General features: G+C 42.1%; 1 protein-coding gene across 2 annotated transcripts in view; it reads right to left on the minus strand.

The window, feature by feature from the left end:
* The window catches only part of rxraa (retinoid X receptor, alpha a), a 125,082-nt gene extending 121,375 nt beyond the window's left edge, over window positions 1-3,707 (minus strand). Inside the window, exon 1 of one of the 2 annotated variants that reach the window (XM_049603511.1) lies at window positions 3,333-3,707. In XM_049603511.1, coding sequence (XP_049459468.1) covers window positions 3,333-3,360 — 28 coding nt within the window. In that variant the 5' untranslated portion in view covers window positions 3,361-3,707. The remainder of the gene's footprint in view (window positions 1-3,332) is intronic. The other variant, XM_049603512.1, reaches the window with a different exon arrangement.
* Between the last annotated feature and the right edge of the window lie 21,616 nt (window positions 3,708-25,323).

The following is a 25,323-nucleotide window of genomic DNA, read 5'->3' on the forward strand; positions in this document are numbered from 1 at the left end:
GGAGCATAAATCTTTTTTTTTTCTCCAGTACAGTTTGGTTTGGATATTGGCAGGGGTGAGGGGTGAGAAAGTGGAGGGTGGGCACATGGAAGGCAAATTTTCTTTGATTTGCTCGAGTAAAAGGCCTCGTGGGTAAGATTGAGAGAGAGAGAGAGGAGAAAAAAAAGAGAGGGGGAGAGAGAGAGCTGTCACTTTAAGCCATTAAGTCTCGCTATAAAACTCCTCCAATAAAAATGACAGCTGCAGCCCCCTTTTCTCAAAAGGGGAGCAAAGGCATCACATCAGGAACACAAAACTGGACGGCCGTAAAAGACAAACTTGGCCAAATGCTTTTGGCGGTGTAATTCCACCAGCCCACTCCCACCACACACACACACACACACACATACACAACCCTCCCGGCAGACACACACCCTCTCCCTGTATTACCTTTGTTCCCAAGTTACTGCCAGAAAAGGAATGTCAGTTTCTCCCACACACAAACACACGCACACACACACCACCATGAATCTCACTTTCCCATCAAAGACCATGAACTTCATTGATTTTGGGAGTGTGTGTCTGTGCTGTGGGGTACTTTATAGTCCCCTCAAACAGAATACACCAGAGTTCACATCCAGTGGATTCAGGAAAATCAACACACACACATCGCAGGTGGTTAAACAGGCCTTTGGGGAGAGCTCAATTGTTTTAAATTAATTCACAGAGCTCTAAATCGTGACAACTTCAGTCAAGTTTACTTAAACACAGGCTGAAATTGAGCAAAAAAATCTTTAAAATCAGATTATTTAATGTGTAAATATCAAATCATTTGCTCTCATTTCAAAAGAAAAACTGGTTTCACTTCCCTAAAAAGTCATGTAAATCATTCCGGAAACAAATCACGTGAACATAAAAGGTTTTATTAATCACAAATGATGGCTGTGCATCTCACATGGTCGTCTCAGTCTCGTCGATTTGATCTAAATTGCTCAAATTTGTCTCTAAGGGGTTTACAATCCCCACAACACACTGTCCTCTCATCGTAGATAAGAAAAAAAGACTTGCAAAAATCACCTAGGGGTACCTTATTTAGGTGACACAAAATGATACACCGAATAGTAAATGATTATCTTATCATTTGACTGACTTATAGGGAGAGCTTTCCACATTACACTCTCCACACTCTCCTTTCACAGCCGCACTGTTTATCCCACTGACAGACCGTCATGATCAGCCTCATACTGCTGTGACAAAAGGACACATTCTCCTTTCAATGTCATCCTTTCAGTCTTCATAGCTTAGTGTCAGATATGGCGGCAGGGTTGGGGGGGTTGATAGTGAGATCAGGCAGCACATCACCATACAGTACAGAGCGTACGGTGCCAAAGGAGGAGGAGGAGGAGAAGGGGGGGTGTCGTCATCACAGCCAACAACCAATCTATAATTGAAAAATGTACTGCTGTCATTTCAAACAGTTGCATGTCAGAATTTCTAATGCAGCACGACAGATAATTACACTGAGTAAGCGGCTAATCGATACGTTCAAGGACTTCACAGATAGCGGCGTCCTTGAAGCGGCCAATTACCAATCAGCACTCAAGTGGACCTTTGATGGAGCAAGTTTAAATATAAATGGCGATTTAAGGGGCCCCGCAGATTAGGACTATAGGCAATGAGAAAGCTGCTGATGCAGCATGTGGTGTGGCTGGGAGGTAAAAGATGACATCCAACACTGCTGGAGAAGTGTTCCTCCTCATTTAAACAATTAAGCCTTACACCAACCAAAGGGGCTTTCAGATAAGGCTTGTATACGCTGTCAAGTGTCTGCATGAGCTCCTCTGGTGCACATTTAGGCAAGTGAAACTTGAATCACTTTCAGCGTGGACACACAATACGGTGCACCTGTAATAACAGCCTGTCAGTGTGTGTGTAACACTGGCGGTTTGGAGTATTTCTGGGAAGCCACATAAAGGGCGCTGTGGCGACAGTGTCAGCAAACGGGGCCCCTGTAACAGAAGAAAGCCGCCCCGGTGTCTCAGAAGTCCCCGTGAATCTCCTCGGTGCATCCAGGCAGCTGATGATACGTGTCGAGGTGTAACACGACGCCCTCATGAAAGAGCAGCAGACACAATAACAGGGCTCGCCTACAGCTCTGTGCTGCGTCTCTGGCTCTGCTGCAGGGGACAAGGGTCTGCTCTGTTCACTTTGACAAACTCACAGTAGCGGCTTCGGCATTAATAATTTACAGTGTGGTGTGCTTGTGTGTGACAGCGTGTGTTTAAAGTGGAAATTAAAAGGAGTGCTTAATGAAGATTAAACTCCAGCCTAAGATGAATGGCTTCAAAACAAGAGTCATAAACATTATTCAAATGATTGTTGAACTTGCTCTGGAAATTCAAACACATCCTGCGTTGCTATTTAAAATTATGACAGCTGTGTAAATGCCCTCTTTTTCCTTGAAGACTTTCTGGGGGGAACGCAGCATGAAAAATTCATATTAAAGTTGCTCTTCTGTCTCCTTAAAAACACACAAAGTGCCAAATTCACTTCCTTCATCAAGTGTCCTCGATGACCTGTGACCCCTGCATCATTTCCATGCACAAAAACAGGCTTCAGCACAAACATCCTGCACACCTGTGTCACTTTTTCTGACTTGATCCTAACTTGAGTGCAGTTTTATGGAGACCAACAGTCTCTCACATGCAGGCATGCAACTCAGCCAAGTTTAAATCAAATTTTTATGCTGCTTGGGTTCATTTAGGAACACTTGCTGCACAAGTCAAACGGAAGCAACTTAAACCAAGTCACGTGAAACACCATATAGTTTAAAAAAGCCTGACTTAATGCAAACACGTGCTCACAAAGTAAAAAAAAGAACTCTTTGTACAAATTAAAATTCTTCCAGCTGCTTCACTACTGTTTTAGTCCAGTTTTGTCGTAGCACACGCTTAAAATACACTTTTCCTTATGTAACCGACGCAAATTAAACTTTCAAGCAAAGTTAAAGCAACTACATTGAACTGCAGCGCACGCGAGCACAGCGCACGGCGTATCCCAAGCGAGGTGTCACACCGTATCAAAGCCAAATGTCACCGGCTCGAACAGCAACACCACACTGGCAACATAAAGACGACATTATCTGCTTTTATTTCAGTGGGAAAACGAAAGAAGACAACGTCCGCTGAGGCTCGTCGACAGCTCCAAACATGTTGATGCGTTTGGCAACTCGCTGCACGCGCTGTCAAAGAGAAAAAGATGGCAAAGAGGAGCGCGAGGACACGTTTCACACTATCATAACCCCCTCGCGCTTATACCAGAACATGGCTCAGTCATTAAACAAACAAACTTACCCAATGACAGGAACGGTTTGGTTTCCATGTCTGCCTGGTAGGTTAGCTCATGCCAGCTGAGACGACCGCGTTTGGGAGTTTTCTCACAGGCGGCTGCTCGAGCAGACCAGACCAGACCAGGGCGCTGCTGCTGCTGCTGGTCCTGGTGCCGGGGCTGCTGCTGCTGGTCCTGCTGCTGCTGCTGCTGCTGCTGCTGGGGTCCTCTTCAAGTAGAGTGTCGGCACGAAGCGGTAAAAAGTGACAGGTCGACGCGTGGTAGTCTCAGATAGATAACCTAATGTTTCTACCTCTTGTTTGCTCACTCAGCTGCTGCGCTCGCGCTCCTCTCCTCTCCCTCTCGCGCTCGGTGTACAACAACTCCAACTACTGGATCTGCACTGCAAAGGGGACCTGTGCAGGGGGTACTCCCACCAACGTAGGCCGGGCTGCAGCGACACCGCAGACGCACACGCGGGGAGTCTTATCGTGAACTTTGAAATTAACGACGCAAAAAGACAAACACGCAGCGCATTTGATCGCGGATTATTAAATAAAGTCAAGTTTCCCTGAGGTGGAGGTTTTTCCACATCGTACGGAGCCCCTTCAGCTGAGCAGCAGTCAGCCTACTTATTCTTTCCACTGCTTATCTCCTGTTATTTTAACCTGGTCACATCTGTTGAACCACGGCTGTTGGCTCAGTAGATAGATGTTTCGACTGCATTAGCAATTAGCCTATATCTCTCTCGATTTCTAGAAGCTGCTACAACATGGAAAAAAATCAAATAAACACACTGATCTGCACAGAGGTGTTTGGATTTTATATCATTTTATCCAGTCTGAATCTGGTATCAAATACATTTAGTGAGTCTGACACAGACTAAATAAATGAATACAAATCCAAGGCTGGCATTCAAGTTTACCTGACTATAACTACCTGAATGCACATTCAGATCAATTGTTGTTCAACCTTGGGCATCACAAATGAGTTTCTAAGAAAAAACACTGCATTGCTATATTCTAACAAAACAAGTAAGATAAAAAAATGTACACTTTACCAACTTGTAGCCACATTTAAAAAGAAACTGTTTATCACAACTTATTCCTACCCACTGATGGATTACTAAACGGGCCAACCGGGCACAGGCCCAGGGGCTCAAAGTGTCAGGGCCCCTTCTGGCCTTCACCTGCAAAATGTCACTCACATTAACTCATGCCCACCAGGAGGAGAAACAAATAAACCTCAAACAGATGCAAAGAAACTGCAAAGACACACTAAATAACTAAAAGGGGTCTAAACAACAACTAAAAAGGACACAAAATGATTACAGAGACACAAAACAACCAAAAAAGATGCAAAATGATAGCAAGGAGATACGAGATGATGTGAAAAGTGGAGAAAACAGAAAGACTAACAGATGCAAAGAGACAAAAGACAAAGACAAAAAAAAGACACATAATGACGTCAAGAAGACACAAGATAACTACAAAAAGGTGCAAAACAACTAAAAGCAATCGCAAAATGACTACAAAGAGACACAAAATGACATCCACAAAAACACAAAATTACCTCAAAGAGACACAAAACAACTAAGAGACACAAAATAACCACAATAGGGCGCACGACAACTAAAAACAATCGCAACATGATTACAAAGAGACACAAAAAATGACCAAAGAGACACCAAAAGAACCACATAAAGACAACAATAATAAGGGGCAAAACAACAATAAAACGACAAAAAAGACTACATAGATGTAAAAAAGACACAAAATAAACTCAGGGAGACATAAGATAGCTAGAAAAAGGTGCAAAACAACTAAAAACAGTAGCAAAAAATGACTACAAAGACACACAAAATGACCAAAAAAGGTGCAAAATAACAAAAATCACACAAAAAGACAACATAGAAAGACAAAAAAGACACAAATAACCTCAAGAAGACACAAGATAACTACAAAAAGGCACAAAACAACAAAAAACAACACAAAAAGGCAACATAGAAACAGAAGAAGACCAAAAAAGAAACAAAGTGACATCAAAGAAAAACTCAAAGACACAAAACAACAACCAAGAGACACAAAATAACTACAAAAAGATGCATACCAACAAAAAAGACACAACATGACCTCAAGGAAACACAACACAACACAACTACAAAGAGAGGCAAAAGAACCAAATAGAGACACAAAATGACCAAAAAACGAGACAAAATAACATCAAGGAGACACAAGAAAACTACAAAGGGGGCAAAAATCCCCCAAAAGAGATTCAAAATGACCACAAAGAGACACCAAACGACCAAAAAAGACACAAAATGACTTAAAGGACATGCAAAATAACTACAAAAAGGTGCATAACAACAAAAAAAGACACATGACCTCAAGGAAACACAAGACAAGTAAAAAAAAAAAAAGGGGGCAGAACAACCAAAAAGACACAAAAAATGACCAAAAAAAGACGCACGGAGACACAAGAAAACTACAAAAGGGGGCAAAGAAACTAAAAGAGACACAAAATTACCACAAAGAGACACCAAACGACCAAAAAAAGTCACAAATGACTTAAAGGACATGCAAAATAACTACAAAAAGGTGCAAAACAACAAAAGAAAATCACAAAATAACCACAAAGAGACACCAAACGACCTTAAAAGACACCAAATGACAGCAGAGAAACACACAAAATTACCTCAAAGAGACACAGAATAACTACAAAAAAAGGGGCAAAAAACCAAAGGGACACAAAATAACCATTAAGAGACAAAAAAATGACCATTAAAGACACAAAATGACCACAAAGAGACACCACATGACATCAGAGAAACACACAACATTACCTCAAAGAGACACAAAATAACTACAAAATGGGCAAAACAACCAAAGGGACACAAAAAAACCATTAAGAGACAAATAAACGACAATTAAAGACACAAAATTACTTCAAAGAGACACAAAATGACCAAAAAAGGCACAAAATAACTATGAAGAGATGCAAAAAAAAAACAAACAAACAAAAAAAACAACAGAGCAAAGTCTGCGGAGGAGATGTGGAGGGGCCCTTTTACATGTCTGTGTCCAGGGGCCCATTGTCTCATAATCTGCCTCCGCTGCTAACAATGAGATATTGTGTTTACACTGCATAAAACAACAGCAACAACAACAAAAGTAAACCCAGACCAACAAAGTTGTGCGGGCCAAATGCTACACAGTCACTGTATCAATAATTTTCCCAAAAGTCCCCACTCTGCATCTGCTAATGTTTACTAAACTCACACTGTGATCTGCCATTGCGACACAAAAGAAGAAACATCTATGAATTTATTGCAGATGCGTAAAAGTTTGGGGCAGATTCACGTAAGCGCCCCACAGCCAGCTTTACAGCACGCTCAATTAACATAACTCTCACTGCTAGATCTAGATCTCTGTGATTGTTCTCGCTGCTATCTGCTCTGGACATGACAGCTAAATGCCTAATCCAAGCCATATCCATCTTGTGTGCACCTCCTCCCCTTCAACACACAGCCCTGCTCACACAGAGGAGAACACATGTTTCAGGAGAGTGAAAAATGTCCCGTCTCCGGCCCAGATTGAAGGAGAGTACCACAGATGCAGGCTTTACATACTGTCAAAAAAATCCCTTATGCGGTGCATTATAGGAGCGGTGTAGGGTATACATACGCCTCCTGCAGCCATCCTCCAGGCCCCTGTGATGAGCCTGCTCCTATTAAGCATTTGGAGGTGTTCGCCACGTTTGTACTGAGGCGAGATACATAATTAATGCAATGCATGGCACATCAAAGATCAAAGGCAGTTGTGCAAAAAAAAAAAGAAAAAGTTAAGTCTGACTGGGCACTGTTTCAAGGTGTGTGAGAGTGCGTGCGTTTTATGTGTGAGTGTTAGGTGTGCAGATGAGGAGAGGAAAAAAACGTCTGATTATTCCATTCAAGGCTTTGCTGTTGTTGTGACTACGTCCTTCCGAGTAAACACTTATCAATTGTCCAACGGTGTCGTGTTAGCGTGATGATGTTAAGTGACTTAATTGGCTTGGTAAATGTTCATCAGAGGAGGGGGAAGGAGGGAAGAGCAGCGACTGGACATCCTATTCATCCTGTTTGGCTGTTTTGCCTTAGGCCTTCGCTCTGTAATAGAAGACAGACACAACACGGCCTTTTTAAACACCTCGATCAGGCCGGCTTCTCTCATCTGCCCGCTACACCGAGCTATTTAATCCCACGCCATGATTAATAGCGGTCTGACCCTTCACCTCCATCCATATAAATTCTCTAGAGGCTGTTTTGGTTGTCTTCAGCACCTCACACCTCTGCTGGCACAGGCCTAGAATCAAACTCTAAATTGTTATATCTCTTGGCTCGCTTTATTCTCCTCCTTCTTACTCTTTTGCTGCGTTTTCTTTTTTCTCCACTCTGGGCAACATGTTTGGGCCTCAAGGGATGGGAGACCACCGTTACGATACACTCTGCTATGGTTTGCTTTGACAACCAGCCTCCTCCTCTTTCGCCCTCTCTTAAAGTGGGTGATAAATGAGACAAGGGCCTTTTGGTCTCCTTTGTACTTTGACCATTCACAACAAGCCTATCCGTAAAAGCGATTATGGCCTCTTTCAGTGGCAATGACAATGGTGTCCAATCCTGAGGAATGTACGGACAAATATACACTGGAATCATTTTTTTTTTCTTGATTAAATGTTTGTAGAAATTATGATGCAATTATCTTAACAATGTCACGAAATGCTTCACAAAGTGTATAAAAATAATACCATCCTTAAGTAAAAGCTAAGAAAATAGTGCGTACAGAGGCAAAAATAGAACAAAAGTTAATAAAACACAAACGTTACAAATCACAAAAGTACAAATCAAGCATTAAAATGAAAATCTTTCCTATAAAAATATAAATTCCAGAGCTTCGGGGCCTTGATGGCAAAAGCCCAGTCACCTTTAGTTACCAGACTTGATCTCGGGATGACTAGTAAGCGTAGGCTTGAAGATCTCAGGTCACAATTTGGAGCATAGATAGTCAGACGCTCAGCTATGTAACCAATGAAAAGAATCTTAAAATCAATTCTGAAGTTAACTGGGAACAAATGGAGGAAGGCGAGAATTGGGGTGATACGTGACCTACGATTTGTCCCAGTTAAAATACAAGCTGCAGCAGTCTGTGCAAGTTGAAGCCGAGCTACTGAAGATTTACTGAGGCACGTAAACAATCAATACAATGCCAGAAGACAGCAAAAAAAAAAAAAGCTCATTTTGATTTCCCAGGGTCTGGTTGACAGCATCAGATAGCTTGTTGATTCCAATCAAAGGCTCTAAATTTAAAGGTATTCAATTTACAAGCATATGAAATGGAGGAAAACAGCTTATTTTCAAATTTGAGAATTTGGATCCAGCAAAAAAATGACCTTGTTGCTTCATAAATGACTATTATCAAAATTGTTGTAGGTTAAAGGACTAATTCCATATTAAGTCAACCCTCTTAACGAAATAAAGGAAACTGCTCAAAGCAAGTGGTCAGACACTTGGCTGTGTTGGCTTTTATTCAGAGGAAATACCTGAAGTTTCTGTTTTTTTCACCCTATCTTATTCCACTTCAATGTGGACATGATTGAGGTCCGAGGAAGAAGGTGTGCTACAGCGAGGAACACAAAAGCGTGTGAGATCATTAGGGCGTTTGCTGAGGTGTTCGGCATTGTCCGCCCCGAGGGAAAGTCTTGATCGTCACAGCCCTGGGTTCACATTCCTTAACCCTGGGGTCAGGGCTTTGTCTGAGGATAGCACTGAGGCAACTTCCCCTGCGGAAATCAACAAGAGCTGACACACTGAACGCTGGAGACGCACACAGAGGCAGGAAAAGGGACCACCGCACACATGGTCATAAACACAGCTATTTTGTCTGAAAAGCGATGAAACTATAAAAGCACTGTGCAAGTGTATGTGCTTATAGTGCATTAAATACAATTTTCATACATTGCTGACCAGTGTATGCTGTACAGATTTAGATTTTTTTAGGTGTATTTTTCCATCTGTTTAAGACAGCCATTGATTTCCATTCATTTCTGCACTGGCGCTGATTTTGGGGGAATGCAGGTGACACATCCTCTTCAGTATTTGTAGCAGATGTAACACCATAAATTGATGCAGAGGGGGCATAAATCGGTGCATTAAAAAATCACCAGAATGGAGGAAATTAAGTGTTTGACGCTCAAAATTTTCTTCCGTTTCATATCTTTTCCCCTCAGTATCGAAATGAAACCTACACCCCTGCATTTCTGTACAGTGTAGAAGTCAAATATTAGAGTCTTAGGTTGTGTAATCATTAAAAAAAATACATGCATATTTCAAAATCTTTTAAAAGTGAGTTGTATTTAATGGGCTAAAACGTGCAGCCCCACTGGTATGATCCACTAAAACACTCTCACTGACAGCAGCCATGTCTTAGATTACATCTTTCTTCAGGGCTTCTGGCATTTCTTTCTTATTCCACACAGTAAAAATGAAAACATAAACCTATTAAATAAAGATCTCAGAAACAATTCCTGGTTTCCAACGAAGTGCCCGTGAAGCACATCTCACCTCACATGCACGGCACCACTTTGCTCGGCTCTGTTTTCACAGATAGAGTTCATTTCATCGGAGGTGATAAGAGCTTTCTGGATATCTGCCCATCAAATCCGACTGATGGATGACATGAATCTAGGCGCAGGGCCAGGAAATGGTAGTTTAAAAAAGAGGAGGAAAAAAAACAAAAAAAACCCCTGCACAATATTTTCCTAAATGATCAGAGCCCATTCCGCTCAGGGCTGTTATCAATATTGAACATTACATCAGCTGTATCTGCTGGGTTTTGAATGCTGCCATGGGCAGACGAGACTCCCTGAATGAGAACATCTGAAGCCCAGGCATGCATCATTCTTTAATATCATATTAAAGTGAAATTGGCTACATTTAAACAGACGCGGCGATAAATCTCGCCGGCACTTGGCAGAAGCTGCTTTTATCGTGGAGGGGAGAATCACCGTCCCTGCAGAGCATCATCTTCTTACCTACGATTGAGTCCAGCATTATTGCACGATGATGGAGCTACTGTGCTGCCAGAGCCGACAGATTGAGGGGCTGAATTATGGCAGCGCAAAGGGTTGAAGGTGTAGTCAGACATTTCTTTTTTTTTTTTTGGTCTGGAGTTGAGAGAGGGCGGCTGACAAAAGTTCATGTTGGAAAGTTGAGAGTGGGATTGAATTTATGTAACTGATTTAATTTGGGGATGAACCGTTTGCAGAATATTTCTCAGTTCAGTTTTGTTTTCAGATTATAATGAGTTCTAATTATTTTTGCACCAAAATTTGTAGAAAAATCTGCATGTAGTAACAAAATACACTTGCCTGATCACACTTTTTATTATTAAATTCTTGCAATACCATTACACGTGATCGGTCCCTCCACAGACTTAAATTTAAGTAGGTCTACAGCATATTACATAAGATCTGTCTTATCCCGAGCCCCCATTCCCACAGCCATTTTTGTCTGTTTTGAAATGACAGACGAACTATTAGTTCTATTGATTTTCCCATTGTATCCTGAATGTTACACATTTCTGTGCAGATATTTTAGGCCAAAATGTGCCAAAAACTGTCTAGATTCATTTGAGTCACTCATTTACATTTTACAGAAGGCATATTTTTGGCTTGCAGTTCTCCCATGCAAAGCTCAGCTGCTTTGTGCTGCATTGTTGCTGATCCTGCTTCCTAATCCTGCTCTGCTTTGCAGCATTGTGACTTGCAATCAGAACGCATCTTGCAACAAAACAGTGGTCCCAATACAATCCCACAGGCTGAAAGATTTGGAGGTGGGATAACTGACAAGCGAATTCAGAGCGTATGAGTTATCTGGACATGTGGACGTTTGGTCATGGACTTTCCATGTCCAGATACGACATGCAAGGTTGGTTGTTGACGGTCTGGGATGCCGTGTCAAGTTCTGCCTGTTACATGCATTGTCTTTTTTTAAAATACACAATACAAATGCATACAGTCTCTTTCAAAATAAACACATTACGTTGGTACAACCCCGCAAATCGTGTCTTTTTTCCTTCAACAACAAACACACATGGTTTCATTTTGCCAACAAACACACGTGGTTGGGTTTAGGCAACAAAAGCACTTGGTTGGGTTAAGGAAAAAAGAACAGGGTTTGGCTTTGCAATCTTACAGGAAGCGAACATTGGACACGTGGGGGAAAGTCTGTGCTTGTTGGACTCATCCACCACACCTCCCACCTACCTTGATAGGACTTTGGCCACCTTCACTTTTCCCGCATTTCCCCCTTACGCCACCAGACGCCATCACACTACAACAATGACCGGCCATGTATGATGCAGATGTAAAAAGATGGCTTTTCACTGGAAGTCACTGCCAAAGCGCTGGATTTCAACAACTCTGGAGTGAGACCAGGTTGAAGTGACTGAGCTGGTGGCTAGCTGCTAACGGTGCTAACCCCATAAACAGCACTAAAGAATGCACCAGAGTTGTCAGAGCTAAAGGTGTTAACGTGGGGGAACTGAGCCGTACTGGCTTACCACAACAAACCACAGAGAAGCTCGGATTACTGAGGTAGTGTTACTTCATTCTCTGCCATTACTCTCCTACATCTTTAGTGGGTTGCTTCTGTATAAATGCCCCGGAATCTTAAATTTGCTTCAGCTGCAAATGCTAATCCAATCACCAGAAGAAATGTTGGCATTGAATGTTTCTGCAAAAATGTTACATGTGCATGTTGTTATGTACACTGTGGTTAATGTGTGGTAAGGTTTAAGCACAAAAACCAATAAAGAGATTATTCATAGCATTATTCGTACTGGAAAAAGAGGCATGAATCCCTAAAACACAACCACGTTCAGTGCCCGAAAAGCAGCTGCAAACAGACCTACAGGTTCCTAACGAACACATTGGGGCTAAAAAGCTGCAGGAAAAACAGCAATGGGATGCAAAGAAAACACCTATATGTGGGGGCTAAGATGCTGCAGGGAGAACAGCAATGGGTCTTTAAAAAATAACTGTTTTTGTTGTTTGGTCTTGAATAGTGTTCTGCGGCTTGGCATCCTGCCTAGCTGTTACACTATGGACCACCCCCTCCACCTCCCTAAGACAAAGCCAGCTCATTTCCTATGTCACTTAGAAATGCTTATTTAAAATGTATGAAATGCACCAAATGTAATGTATTCGTTAACTGCGGAAACGTATACAGTGGCAACATTTCTTCTTGTGAGTGGGCTGCACATTGTGCATTTAGAGTGATTGAGATCATTAAGATTAAGACACATTACTAATAAAAAATAATAAAGGTAGAAAATGCAATAATATATCGGTCTATAACTGGAACTTACTTGTTTTAATGACACATTAGGAGCTTTAATACAGCTATAAACCTCAGATAAGCCTGGACATATCTGATATTGGTCAATAGATGTGTCCTAAGTGACTTCCTCTCCAGTCGGTACAGTACAGCTGAAAGCGCAAGGCTGTTGGACTTCAGCTGGGTAAACATTCCCCACTGAGGCCAGAGATCTTGTGTACACACAGGGCACTGCGCACGTTCAGCGAGGGGGGCCTCACAGCCGCCACAAGGATGGATGGTCTAACCAGGCCAGAGTCCATGTGGGCACAGCAGTCGAAATATGACAAGAGACCACCCCATCTGCTGAAACCATTAAGCTCTGATGAACAGATACCAGTCTGGTTTAGGCTGTGGCTGTGTTGTGTTTCCACACATGTGCCTCACAAAGATGCACACGCGCTGTATGTTAAGCAACCCTCAGACCGCCTGTGAGGGAAATAGACTCAATGGTGCTTGAAAGAGCCTGAGAGTCATTTCACTGAGAGGAACATTAGAGTGAAGTGGAGTAACAGGACACCTGCAGACCGGCGGTGACAGTCGCACACACATGCATGCAAGAGCGTAGCTAATAATAAACCTTTGTGGGTCAGACATGGCGGACGAGATGGAGATAATACATTTTTCCTTCGCTGATATCAAAGTCATTTTTCCTGTATGTGAAAGGATGTCTATGGAGATATCAGGATTAGACATTAATGCGCATGTGTGCGAGGCCCAGTTAGCTCAGGGGATGCAGAGAGCCACAGTGATGCCATTTGTCTGTATTAACCCATCTTCACAGGAGCTCATGTTGGTGCCAGTCAGACATCCCACATTCTCCATCTTTTATAGAACTAAAATTGGGTGAACATTAGTCCATTGGCCAGAAATACAGAGTCTCGTTTTAGGTGCAGACAGCCCCGTCATGTGAGCACCTATAAAGTGCTTTTATTTTGACCCATGACTCCTGGTATTCGTGGAACGGATGCAATTAAAGACATTACACGCCAATTCCATTCCTACCAAAACCAATTTGGCTTCCACTTTGACTTTTGCCAAAAACAAATCCTCAAAATAAAACAATTAAGTACACTGTTTTCTCTCTAGATTACACTGGAAGCATTTCCTGATCTGACACCCTTATTAGCAGGATGACATATGTCTCCGTCTCCCAAAACTGTTACAAAAAAGATATGATGGCATCACAGTGCTATGGTCACAGTTTAGTTGGGCTCAGCCACAAAAACAACTCGGTGAGGTTTAGGGAGAGATCATGGTTTTGGTTAAGGTTGTGTTTCGACCAACACGTTCTCACTCGACCTCGTCACATATTGACGATTGGTCGTGGACTTTCCATGTCCAGATACAACATGAAAGGTACCCTGGGTGTGTTGGTTGTTGATGTTCTGGGACGCCAAGTCAAGCTCTGCCTGTTACATGCATTGTCCTTTTTCAAAATACACAGGAAATGTACCGTTATCTTTTTTCCTTCAACAGCAAAGGCTTGTGGTGATATTTAGCCAACACACACACACGGTTGGGTTGAGACTACAAAAGCATGTGGTTGGGTTTCAGAAAAAAGAACAGGGTTTGGCCATACAATCTCACAGCATGCGAACACTAGCCTCCTTGCTTAAAGTCGTGGTTGTCCACCACCACTCCCACCCACTCTACATGGACTTTCACCACCTTAACTTTGGTTGTTGTCCCCCTGACGTTGCCAGGTGCCATTAAATAATAACGGCTACCGGCCGCGCATCATGCTGACATGAAAGGACAGCTTTTTTCATTGGTGTCTGATGCTGGAAGTCACTGCCCAAGTGCTAGATTTCGACGACTTCAGAGTGAGACCAGGTTGTTTGGACATGTAAAATGGAACATTTGGGAAACAATAATATCATCTCCTCAACTGGCACATGCCCATTGTTGCTTTGCAATGAGCATGTGCCGGCAACAATTAAAATAGTGGACTACCAGTTTGTTTTGTTAGCACTGCTCGGTCTGATTACTATGCACTTAAACTTTGTATTGCTGCACCACTTCACAAACGATTTTGGATCAGGCCTGGTCAAATCAGCAGACGGTGGGACAATTTTGAGAGTGGGATTGTTGCGGATGAGTAGAGTTTCAAACATCTCTGTATATGTGTAGACAAAGCCTTAGTAAGTACCATGTTAAACTTTGGGGTGCTCCGTGTGGTTACGATAACAAGAATATGGCTATTGCTGTCATTACAATGACTGTCAATGGGAAACAAGACATGAACATCTGCCTCACATGTTCATGGAGTCATGGCCAAAGTCTTCTGGTTTGTGACTCATTTTACATAAACTACCACAAATCTCAAAAGCATTGTACCCTTGCAAGCAAAGTCTGATGACACATGTACACAAGCCTTTCTGCAAAAGCTGATAGAATTTTGCAAATATGTGAAGTCAGTCAGCAGCCATGAGTCCGACTAACCTAAAAATTTGCACAATTTATCGTAATTCTCTCAGACAGGATTTCTGTGTTTTCCATATGCCAATCCGTGTGATTGGTTGTCGTGTACGTGTTGTAATGCAGAAAAATTAAACGCTTTCTATTAATTACATTTAGAATAAAAACATCGGCACTATCTAGTTACCTCTTAGTTCTTTATTTTCTATTTGATGGATGACCATGGATTGTTTTTTCAAAAATCAAAGGATGTATTTCAAAAGAAGTCATTGTTGCACTGGGGACATGTAACGTACTCAACACATCTCAAGATCTTTTGAATTCCAAACTTTTAAAAGTCACGCAAAGTGAACAAAAGAGAGAAAAACTCCTTGCCAAACCTTTCATGCCAGAACAGCTCTATCTTGTCAGCAGCCTACCAGACAGCCGCCCTTCCTTCACACATTATCTGCCTGTGAACTGAGAGCATAGGGCTTGGATGTGTTTGTGTATGTGGGTGTGTGTGTCTGAGCCACACTCTCGCTGTGATTTACAGCTCCTCTCACACTCTCCCCTTCTGTCTGCTGGTCAACTGCCATGGTGAAGGCGGCTACAATGGCCGGCTACGAAGAACCATAAATCTGGACACTTCCTACCACTGTCTCCCACTTCAAGGGGAAGCCTGTCCTGTTGCAAACATGATTAACCCTCTTCCTCTCTGTCCACAACCCCCTGCGCACACCCTCCAACCACCAGCCTCCTTCCCCCCCAACAAGAGGCCATGCTGCAGGGGGAAAAAAAACAGCACCTCCTTCACACCTCCGAGGCAAGGAGCTTTACCAGGAGATTTACCATTCCTTCCCCACACAGGAAATAACTAATAAAATGTAACCTCGACTTTGTATTACAACGTATATAAATAAAAAAATTAAAAACAGTGTGAAAGTAAACAAAACAGTTCATGCGAGGAGTTACAGTATTCCACCCCCACAATATGCTAAGTACAAACGCTGCCGCTTTTTTCTTCAAGTTTTTATGAAAGTGCCTCACTCCTCCCAATGACAAAGTAAGAAAAAAGTTTTCAAAAGGCTTTCAAACCACAAAAGACTCGTTCAAGATGAGTGAAGCGATAGTCCCAGAATGCCAATTTGCAGCTTAGTAAGGAAGTTTGCTTGGTGCTGGGAGGTTTAGAGCAGCAATAGAGACGTGTTGTCATTGAGCTGCCTGAATGCATCTATGAAATTTCAGATGAAAAAGGGGGGGTGTGGAGGGGTGGGGAGGTGTGCTGTCAGTGGAGAGCGGGTCCTTCAGTGAACTGTGGCAGCAGACTATAACATGAGCCTTCAGCTGGAGCCCCAGCCTGTACAGTCTGCTCCTGCCCGGTGGAAACACACACACACACTCGAAACACACAAACACGCACCCATAATCACTCACATGCACACAAAAGGACATGCAGTCTTGCATATCTATCAACCTGCTTACTTGCGCACACTTCTATAAACAGACACGAGCATAAGCATGCACGTGCACACACACATACACAAAGACACAGGCATAGGCATAGACACAAAAAACAATCCTACACACACACACACACACACACACACACACACACACACGGAGAAACACAGATGCTTGATCTCCTCGCTCTCAGTCAGGCTCTTATTCTAGGTTCCAGCTGAGGACACTGATGTAACGTTGTCTGAAAAACTTTACATGGCCAATCAAGCCGAGCCAGTCAAATTCTTTGAGTGTCGATGCAAAAAAGACATTTTCATACAGAGTGTTGAACTATTTCAAGTGATGCGACTGGTTGGCTGGTAAATCATGTTGATAGCATGACGTGAAGGAGTTTGACCTCTGGGGTGGCAGTAGCTCGGGTAGCTTGTGTTGGGAACCGTCTGTTAGAGTCCCTGTCCAGCCCAAATATGGAGCATGGACTGGTGGCTGAAGAGGTGATGGTTCACCTCCTGGGCACTGCGAGGTGCCCTTGAGCAAGGCGCAGAACCCCCCAACCGCTCGGGGCGCCCAACCAGTGTCACCCTGACAGCTCTCCACTTTGTGCATGCATAGGTCCTGTTTGTGCATGTGTGTGTCTTTTGGACCTGTGTGTTAATGACAAAAAGAGTGAAGGGGGATTAATAAAGTATATAGAATTAAAAATTAAAATTAGAATTAATTAAACAAATTAAATTAAATTAAATTAATTAATTATTATTATTATTATTTTTTTAAGAAAATATAAGAAAAGAGGAACATGAGGACCGTGCTATCAAGATAACCCATTTGGCCAACCACTCACTTTGTTTTTGTAGCTATAATTTCCTATAGTAAAATAAAAATTATGAATAAGCGCTGACGATGCAGGTCGTGTAGTCCTGAACTTAAGACTTGATTAATAACCCCAGCTGGCCACCACAGTGTTTGGCATTGAAATTTGATTATATTTACATTGGGGTGTCACATCAGGACGACGTCCAATACCAACTTCAAAATGATGTAGAATATTGAGGTCTGATAATGTTCATTTTTAATTAGTTTCAGGTTGTGTTGTTTAGTAACTAAAATCCACTGTCTTTTCGACATATCACGCCGACATCATCTTGACGTACATTCATTCATTCATCTTCTAACCGCTTCATCCTCTTGAGGGTCGCGGGGGGGCTGGAGCCTATCCCAGCTACATCGGGTGAGAGGCAGGGTACACCCTGGACAGGTCACCAGACTATCACAGGGCTGACACATAGAGACAAACAACCATTCACGCTCACATTCACACCTACGGACAATTTAGAGTTACCAATTAACCTAGTCCCCAATCTGCATGTCTTTGGACTGTGGGAGGAAGCTGGAGTGCCACATGCAAACTCCACACAGAAGGGCTCCCACGCCCGGGATCGAACCGGCAACCCTCTTGCTGTGAGGCAAGAGTGCTAACCACCACACCACCGTGCCGCCCCTTGACGTACATATTTATATATATACATATATGTTTGTGTGTGTGTGTGTGTGTGTGTGTGTGTATATCCAATATTTTCTGTAATTAAGAGTGTATTAATATGTAAATAATTAATTATTAATTTATGAGTATGTGGGTGCACACACATGTTGGTAGAATTATATATATTCATACTTTGTATAATTCATATATTCATTTATTTAAATATAAAACGATAGCAGGACAAGTTGCTGTGGATATATATGCAATATTAATGTTTTTCATGTAGGGCAAAAACACTTGGAATCATATATCATACATTTGGACTGGTTTATACTTGTAAGTCATAGATAACTGGTAATTTCTATTACATACTAAGATAGGTTTGTAAGACAGATATTCAGTAATTACTTTTGTAGTTTTTTTCGTAATAATGGTATATTTAGAAAAGTCATAGGTATAGGTTTATCTATAAAAGGAAGCTATAAGTTTCATTTCACTCAGTGACTTATGGAGAAGGGGTATGAAGGTTATACTTCCTCCCACTCCTTGTTGAATGTGTAAATCAAAGACTCTCCTGCTGTCTGTCTGCTTGCTTGTATGTTCAAGTCTTTTTTACACGTTCAAAATACATATCAAGTATCAATATCAGTTGATATATCAGTTGAATTTCTAACACCTTAAGACATTTAAAATATCGCTAACCAGATTTTCTTTCCAACCAAAATTTAATGATGTAAGGGTCCATCATCCTCCTGACATCACACCATGTTGATGTCAGGTGCCAGCTGGGACTAAACACGTGTGCATGTTTCATTTCATAGCTGAAATACTGCATTGTTGGTTCCATTTCCTGTATCTGTTGACATTCTGACTTCCCCTAATAAGATTGTGAGATTACAGTAATTCATGGTGCGGGCATATGCTGAACTTCTTGCAATTCTGAAATATGTCCATAAAATTGCATTTGAAATGTGAAGTAGCTGTGAAGCGACAGTTGTGTCTATATGCCTGCTAAATGATGATGCATCTGCATCCTGCATCAACAAGGGAAATCCTGTATATACTGTGAGAACGCACAGGGTATGTATACAATTCGCCTAGCACTCCTAAATGTTAGCTTCTTGCAGATATAAGTTAATGCATGGCCAGAATAAACTTAATTATACAGTGTTACATGCACTGATAAAATAACATTATAAGTACTAAAACAGAAACTGAAGTGTGTGTTTCTACTGGCTCTCAAGCTACAGAGGCCTCTAATGAATGCACTCCAGCAAATCAAATATTCCAGGTTTTAGAGATATTAATAGCACACCAAAATAGAAAGTCAACAACCACGCAGAAGGTGAAAGCCAATAGTACTCTATGTGTCACGCAGACATCCTGATGACTAATCCTCATGTCCTGTTTTCTTTGTAAACAGGTCTCGGTTCTGTGTGTTGTGGGTGGCAGAGACATGTTCCTCCGCCGGCTGGGTGTGTGATCAGAAATTATTCAGACGAGACTCACCCTTCCCCCAACTTTACCACCTATTAGAAAAACACTGATGTCATGAGGCCATTACCCATGTAATGATTTACACTAGAAAGACCTGTGACGGAGCTGCCACCTGCTCCTGTGCTCTTTTTGCCCTCAATTCCCCTCCCATGATGAGGATGATCAGCACGATGAGGTCATTATGTCATTATTACAATAATCCCATTAATGAAGTCCCGACTGCGGTAACGACACCTGTTTGACGCAACCACAGGGATGTATTCAGCAAGCAGTCGGCATCTTTCATTTAGTTTTTTTTTTTTTTTAAGCTGAGGGGAGAAAATAAATAAGTGATGGAGCAACACTGTTTATGCAAATCTCATTTCACATGCGTCTTATGTCCTGCCACGCTTTCTTGGCAGTGCACAGCTGAGATTGCGGGGCAAGTGACAGCGGCAGAGGCTTAATATGACTGATTTGCTCTGTAATGATAATGCGATTGAGCACACTGTTTGTGCCGCGCACAAAGGGGCACATGAACGAGAGGAGGTTTGGTGTTAAAGTGCGAATGATCAGGAGGACCAGCCTCCTTCTCCCCAGGCTCATATAGTAGATACATTATGTTGTACCTCATGGAAAGAGTAAAATCTGCTGTGTGTGTGTGTGTGTGTGTGTGTGTGTGTGTGTGAATGGATCACACACCATATGGAAGTCTTCAGTGGGTGAAGTCAGCTATTGTACTGCCGTGATGTATGAGTGTAGCTGATGGATCGCTGTCAACATGTGGTATTTATTGCATACATTGTGTCACTCTCACTCGCCATTGTTTGCTTCACACTGTGATGCATAAGTTACCCAGCATGCAGCGAGAAGTCTCTGGAAGACCTGAAAGGCTAGGTGAATTTTTTTTGGGTAATGTTTGCCGATTTTATCTCCTAAATATGGATTATCTCCTGTGTAGAAGACAATACTTCCTACGCAACTTCCTTTGGAATCCCTGAGGATTTAATTAATTTTGTCCTTCATAAATGTCTTACTGTATCAACCAAACAACCAATGGTAGTATTTCATGTTGGACTGGTATCATGTTTCACCCCTGATGCTAAAGCAATACTTTATTTGATACCGTCCTTGAAGAATTTAAACATGTGTTAATATGGTCTTAACAAAAAAACAGCGGATAAAGACGCTAAATAAATAAACATTGTCAATAAAACCTGCAATGGGGGCAGCAGAAACAAGCTGTAAACACAACAGTGACTAATTTTTACCTTTTTACCTCAACATGGCAAATTTGCTCGCAAACAGTGGCTCGTTTATACATGTAGAGGATATGGGGGATTTATTTGGAGCTGTGATTTAAGCCACCTAATGAGTTTACTGTAAGTCCAATATTTACACTTTTAGCTTTGGCTGAAATAACAATGCCTGTGACATGCATTGTCTTCTTTCAAAATACACTTCCGTTTTCACAGGAAATTTGTTGTTTACATACAGTCTCTTTCAAAATAAATGCAATATGTCGCACATGTTTTTGCTCATGGTGTTTTTTGTTTAGGCAAGAAAAACACGTGGTAAGGTTTAGGAAACTGTCACTCTTGTCCCACCATGTTTCCTCCTGATGCTGCGTTAAAATATAACGACTACTGGCTGCGTATAATGCCAACGCTTCAGGGTGGCTTTTTGCATCTGTGTCTGGCGCCGCAAGTCACTGCCCAAGTCCCAGATTTCGACGACTTCGGAGTGAGACCGGGTTGCGCAGTATCTCAATTCTCTGTAGACCAGTGGATGACGGAATAGCTCTTGTTTATGGAGGCAGTTTTAAACACATGATTAATGTTGTGAAATGGTTGCAATTACACCAAAACTATGTTTTTAGGTTTAGAAAAAAAAGACCCAAGTTTGGCTTCAAATAAGTACACACGTTACGTGACATTATGTTCATTGCATGATATACGTGATATGACAAACCACACCATACTATATTACAGTATATTGTGAAGTTACTCACAAGTGACTTTTGGTTTCACATGTGACACAAACACTGGTCTCTTGGATGCAAGTCCTGTGGTTGTTTGTCTGTCCACCCACTCTCCTCCCTCCCACCCTTGGCGGACTTTGTTGCTCTTTATATGACATCGCACAATTTCCTCTTTTGCTTCAGTAAAAATTACTAAGGCCACTAGAGGTTGGCACCTAACAACAGCAACATTAAAAAGTGAATATGTGTTGTAATTTCTGTTTGTAAAAACAAACTATGTGGTCGTACTTTGGAGGACAGTCACTTTGACTGATTTGGGCCATTGAAGTGTAAAAATACTGATTAGCAGCTTTAAATCTGAAAATATCTGATGGCAAAATATTCAATCAAGACTAATGCTACAGTAACAGCCCAATTTGATCAAATCAGGCCAGTTGTAATAATAGCACTTTCATTTATTTTGTGCTACTTTTGTCAATAGTTTAACAATGTCTGCAATATTCTCTGTGACACTGATTCCAGATCGTAGTCTGTCTCTGGACCCTTCTGCCCAATCACCATTGCACGGCTATGATTGGTCATGGCTTAACCTGTAAATTGACATGTCTCCCAGCCAAGACACGGCAGGAATTTAAATAATCACCGAAGCTGACTGTGACCAACTCGAATCTGGGATCTGAATCTGACCAAGCGTTCAATGTTTTTGTTATTTGACATTTTTCAATACTTTGCTCCAAGGACACATTTTTGATCGGCTCTTAAAGTATTACTCTTCCTCCTTCCATTGAGCTATTCTAACTCAGCAGCAGATTTTATTTCACTTTATTTTCAGAAACTTGTTTTGTGTATGCCATTTCACATACATAACAAAACAGAAAATCGTATTTGTTCGGTTGTTTGGTCAAATATAAGACGTGTTTCTGAACATTAAAAGTCTCTGACACAGGTCAAGATACAATGTATAAAAAAAAAAAACAGAAAAAACTTGGCTTCGTTGTGAGTGGGATTTATGATTTACAAGTGAGCACCCTCAAACCCACTTATTTTCAAAAGCTGTTGATTTTATCTAATCATCAAAGTGTTTCTAATTCAGTGTCAGTGAATTTGCGTATAAAGAGATGCATTAAATGAATATCAAAAAGCGCCTGTGTATCGTGTCTCACTGACGATCCAGGCAGAACCACAACATCAAAGCGTAATCACCCATCACACGTCCGCATGTTGGACGGATACCTCCACTCTGACAGAGCTGCTGTCATTTACATAGCACAGCAGAGAGACAGAATCAAAAGGCAGAGACATCAAAAAGCTGCCAAGAATTTTTTTTTCTCATCATTTCATTTCTGCCTTTCCAACCTCTCCATCCCCCTCCAACTCCTAATCATCAACCAAGCGGATTAGCATGTCACTGCTGGGTATCCCATTCTCCTTCAGAGGGGCCCCAGACTATTTTTTCTCTTTTTTTTCTCTCTCTCTTTTTCTGGGGAATCTGCCATTTCATCAGAGCGTGCAGGAGTCACCAGTCGGCTAACTTCATTGTACAGATGAGGTCAGGGGCAGGTCGGCTCTCAGGATTCTCCAGAAGAGAGAGGCCCTGGCCTGGCTATGCCCTGCGGTCTGCACACCCTCATCCCACTCTTGGCCTGTCCTCATCTTCGGCTTCCCCCACTCTGCCCCCTCAAGACCAGAGACGCTCCGGAGGTCAGCAGCCTATTTGCGAGGACACTTGGCTCTCCACAGGGGGTGAGATATCCTTTACAAGAGCCCCTGTCATCTGGACAGTGACTAATGAAGCCAGCCTGGTGACAAGTACTGATGAGCAGCCCCAGGCTGGTTTGGGGTCCACTGCTCTGCTGCTAATGACACCAACTGTGGCTTGGACTCTCAGGCTCCTGCCTTGGTATGTTTCTAATGTGGGTCTCATCACTCGTAGGTTCTCAGGCCACAAACACGTCAGCTTTTGTTTATTAATAAAGCTCAGGTTCATGCAGTCACCAGCAGCAAGTAGCTGCTGGCTCTTTAGACACACTGGGTTCCCATGGCCTGATGCCTCATTGGCATCCACACAAAGGAGGGTGATGAATGAGCCTAAAAGGCTTGATAAAACATTAACATGGACAGTTGGTCCGATGGGAAGAGCCGCACAGATTAAAAGATGACGCACAATTTTTTTGTGAGGCAAAATTCATTGTCATGATTTCTCGCTTTAAAAAAGTCCTCACAGAGAAAAACAACAAGACATTAATGAAAAACAGCATGCTGTCGCGTTGATGCCTCATTATTTAATGCTTGTGCTGTGCAACTCAGGCATGCAGGACAAAAAAAATGACTACCTGTTGCATCAGTATTCAGTTTGTAGAGATGCAAAAGCTGGACACAGAGCAGTGTTGTTCCACCTCTGGCACCGCGTCAACTGGGGCAGAAAACATTCATTATTCACAAGCTCCATGCATGAATTATGTAATGTGATAGGTCATCCCCCAACTCTTTAGATGCAGGATTTTTAATAGAAAGCAAATAAGGGCTGCCAGAGGACAAATATGTCCACAGTGGAGCATGTCCACCAGCCGAGAGTTGCTTCTGTCATGTCTCTTTCTGTAGAGTCTTGTGTTATGTATCAGAAAGCATGTATGTTTGTTTTTCTGGCAGATTTTTTGCAGTAGTTGGCCTTGCACAACATTTTAACAGTAACAAAAAAACAAATGCTAACTTAACATGTTATAATGAACTTAAGTATAAGTGAGTAACTTTAGTCTTTATTTGACAAAAATGTCAAGTTTAAAGGAACAGTGTGCAAGAAAAAGGGGGAGTCAGTGGTGTGTAGAGGAGAGGATTGCAGATTTCAACCAGCTGAAACTTCTCCCAATTAGAATTCCTTCAGTATTTGCTATTTGGGAGACTTTTACCGAAAGCTGAGTTATTTGCAGAGGTCTCTTCCTCTCCTAAACAAACAGAGCAGGTAATTACAAGCAATAAAAACACTGAATAAAGCTGTTTCATATTACAATTCAGTGTTTCTCCCATGCTATTTGGCGTGTCGCAGAGGGGCAGCTCATAAGCCAAATTATCCACAGAGGTTTCTTCCTCTCTTAAACAAACAGATCCAGTGACTGATGCAGTTTTATGTCAAAAATCTTTGTTTTCCTGACACTGTTAGGCATGTCCGAGATGGGCCATTAGCCCACGTTTTAGCAAAACATGATTGTTATTTTCAGGTGATTATACACTAAAAAAAACATGTTGTATTCCAATTCTGTCAGTATTTCCCCCTCAATCCTACACACTGGACCTTTAAAAAAATGGATGATGGACTTTATTAGTGCACCATTACATATTCAGCAGTATCATGAGCACATTACCCCAAATACTTGAACTCCCTTGCCTGGGGCAGTAACTCACTCCCAACCCGGAGGGGGCAATCCACCGTTTTCTGGCAGAGAACCATGGCCTCAGACTTGGAGGTACTGACTCTCATCCCAACTGCTTCACACTTGGCTGCAAACCGCCCCAGTGCATGCTGGAGGTCATGGTGTGATGAAGGCAACAGAACCACATCACCTGCAAAAAGCGGAGATGTGATTCTGAGGTCCCCAGTCGGAGAGAACGGACAAGGGACAGTTCACGAGTGAGGGTAGGATGGAGCATGAGATGGACTGGCGGTTTGATGTAGTGTCCAGACCATCATGGTGAAGAGAGAGCTGAGCCGGAAGGCAAAGCTTTCGACTTACTGGTCCATCTACGTTCACACCCTCACCTATGGTCATGAGCTCTGGGTAATGACTGAAAGAATGAGGTTGTGGATACAAG

This window comes from Epinephelus fuscoguttatus, linkage group LG18, assembly GCF_011397635.1.
Source record: "Epinephelus fuscoguttatus linkage group LG18, E.fuscoguttatus.final_Chr_v1".
Taxonomy (NCBI): Eukaryota; Metazoa; Chordata; class Actinopteri; order Perciformes; family Serranidae; genus Epinephelus; species Epinephelus fuscoguttatus.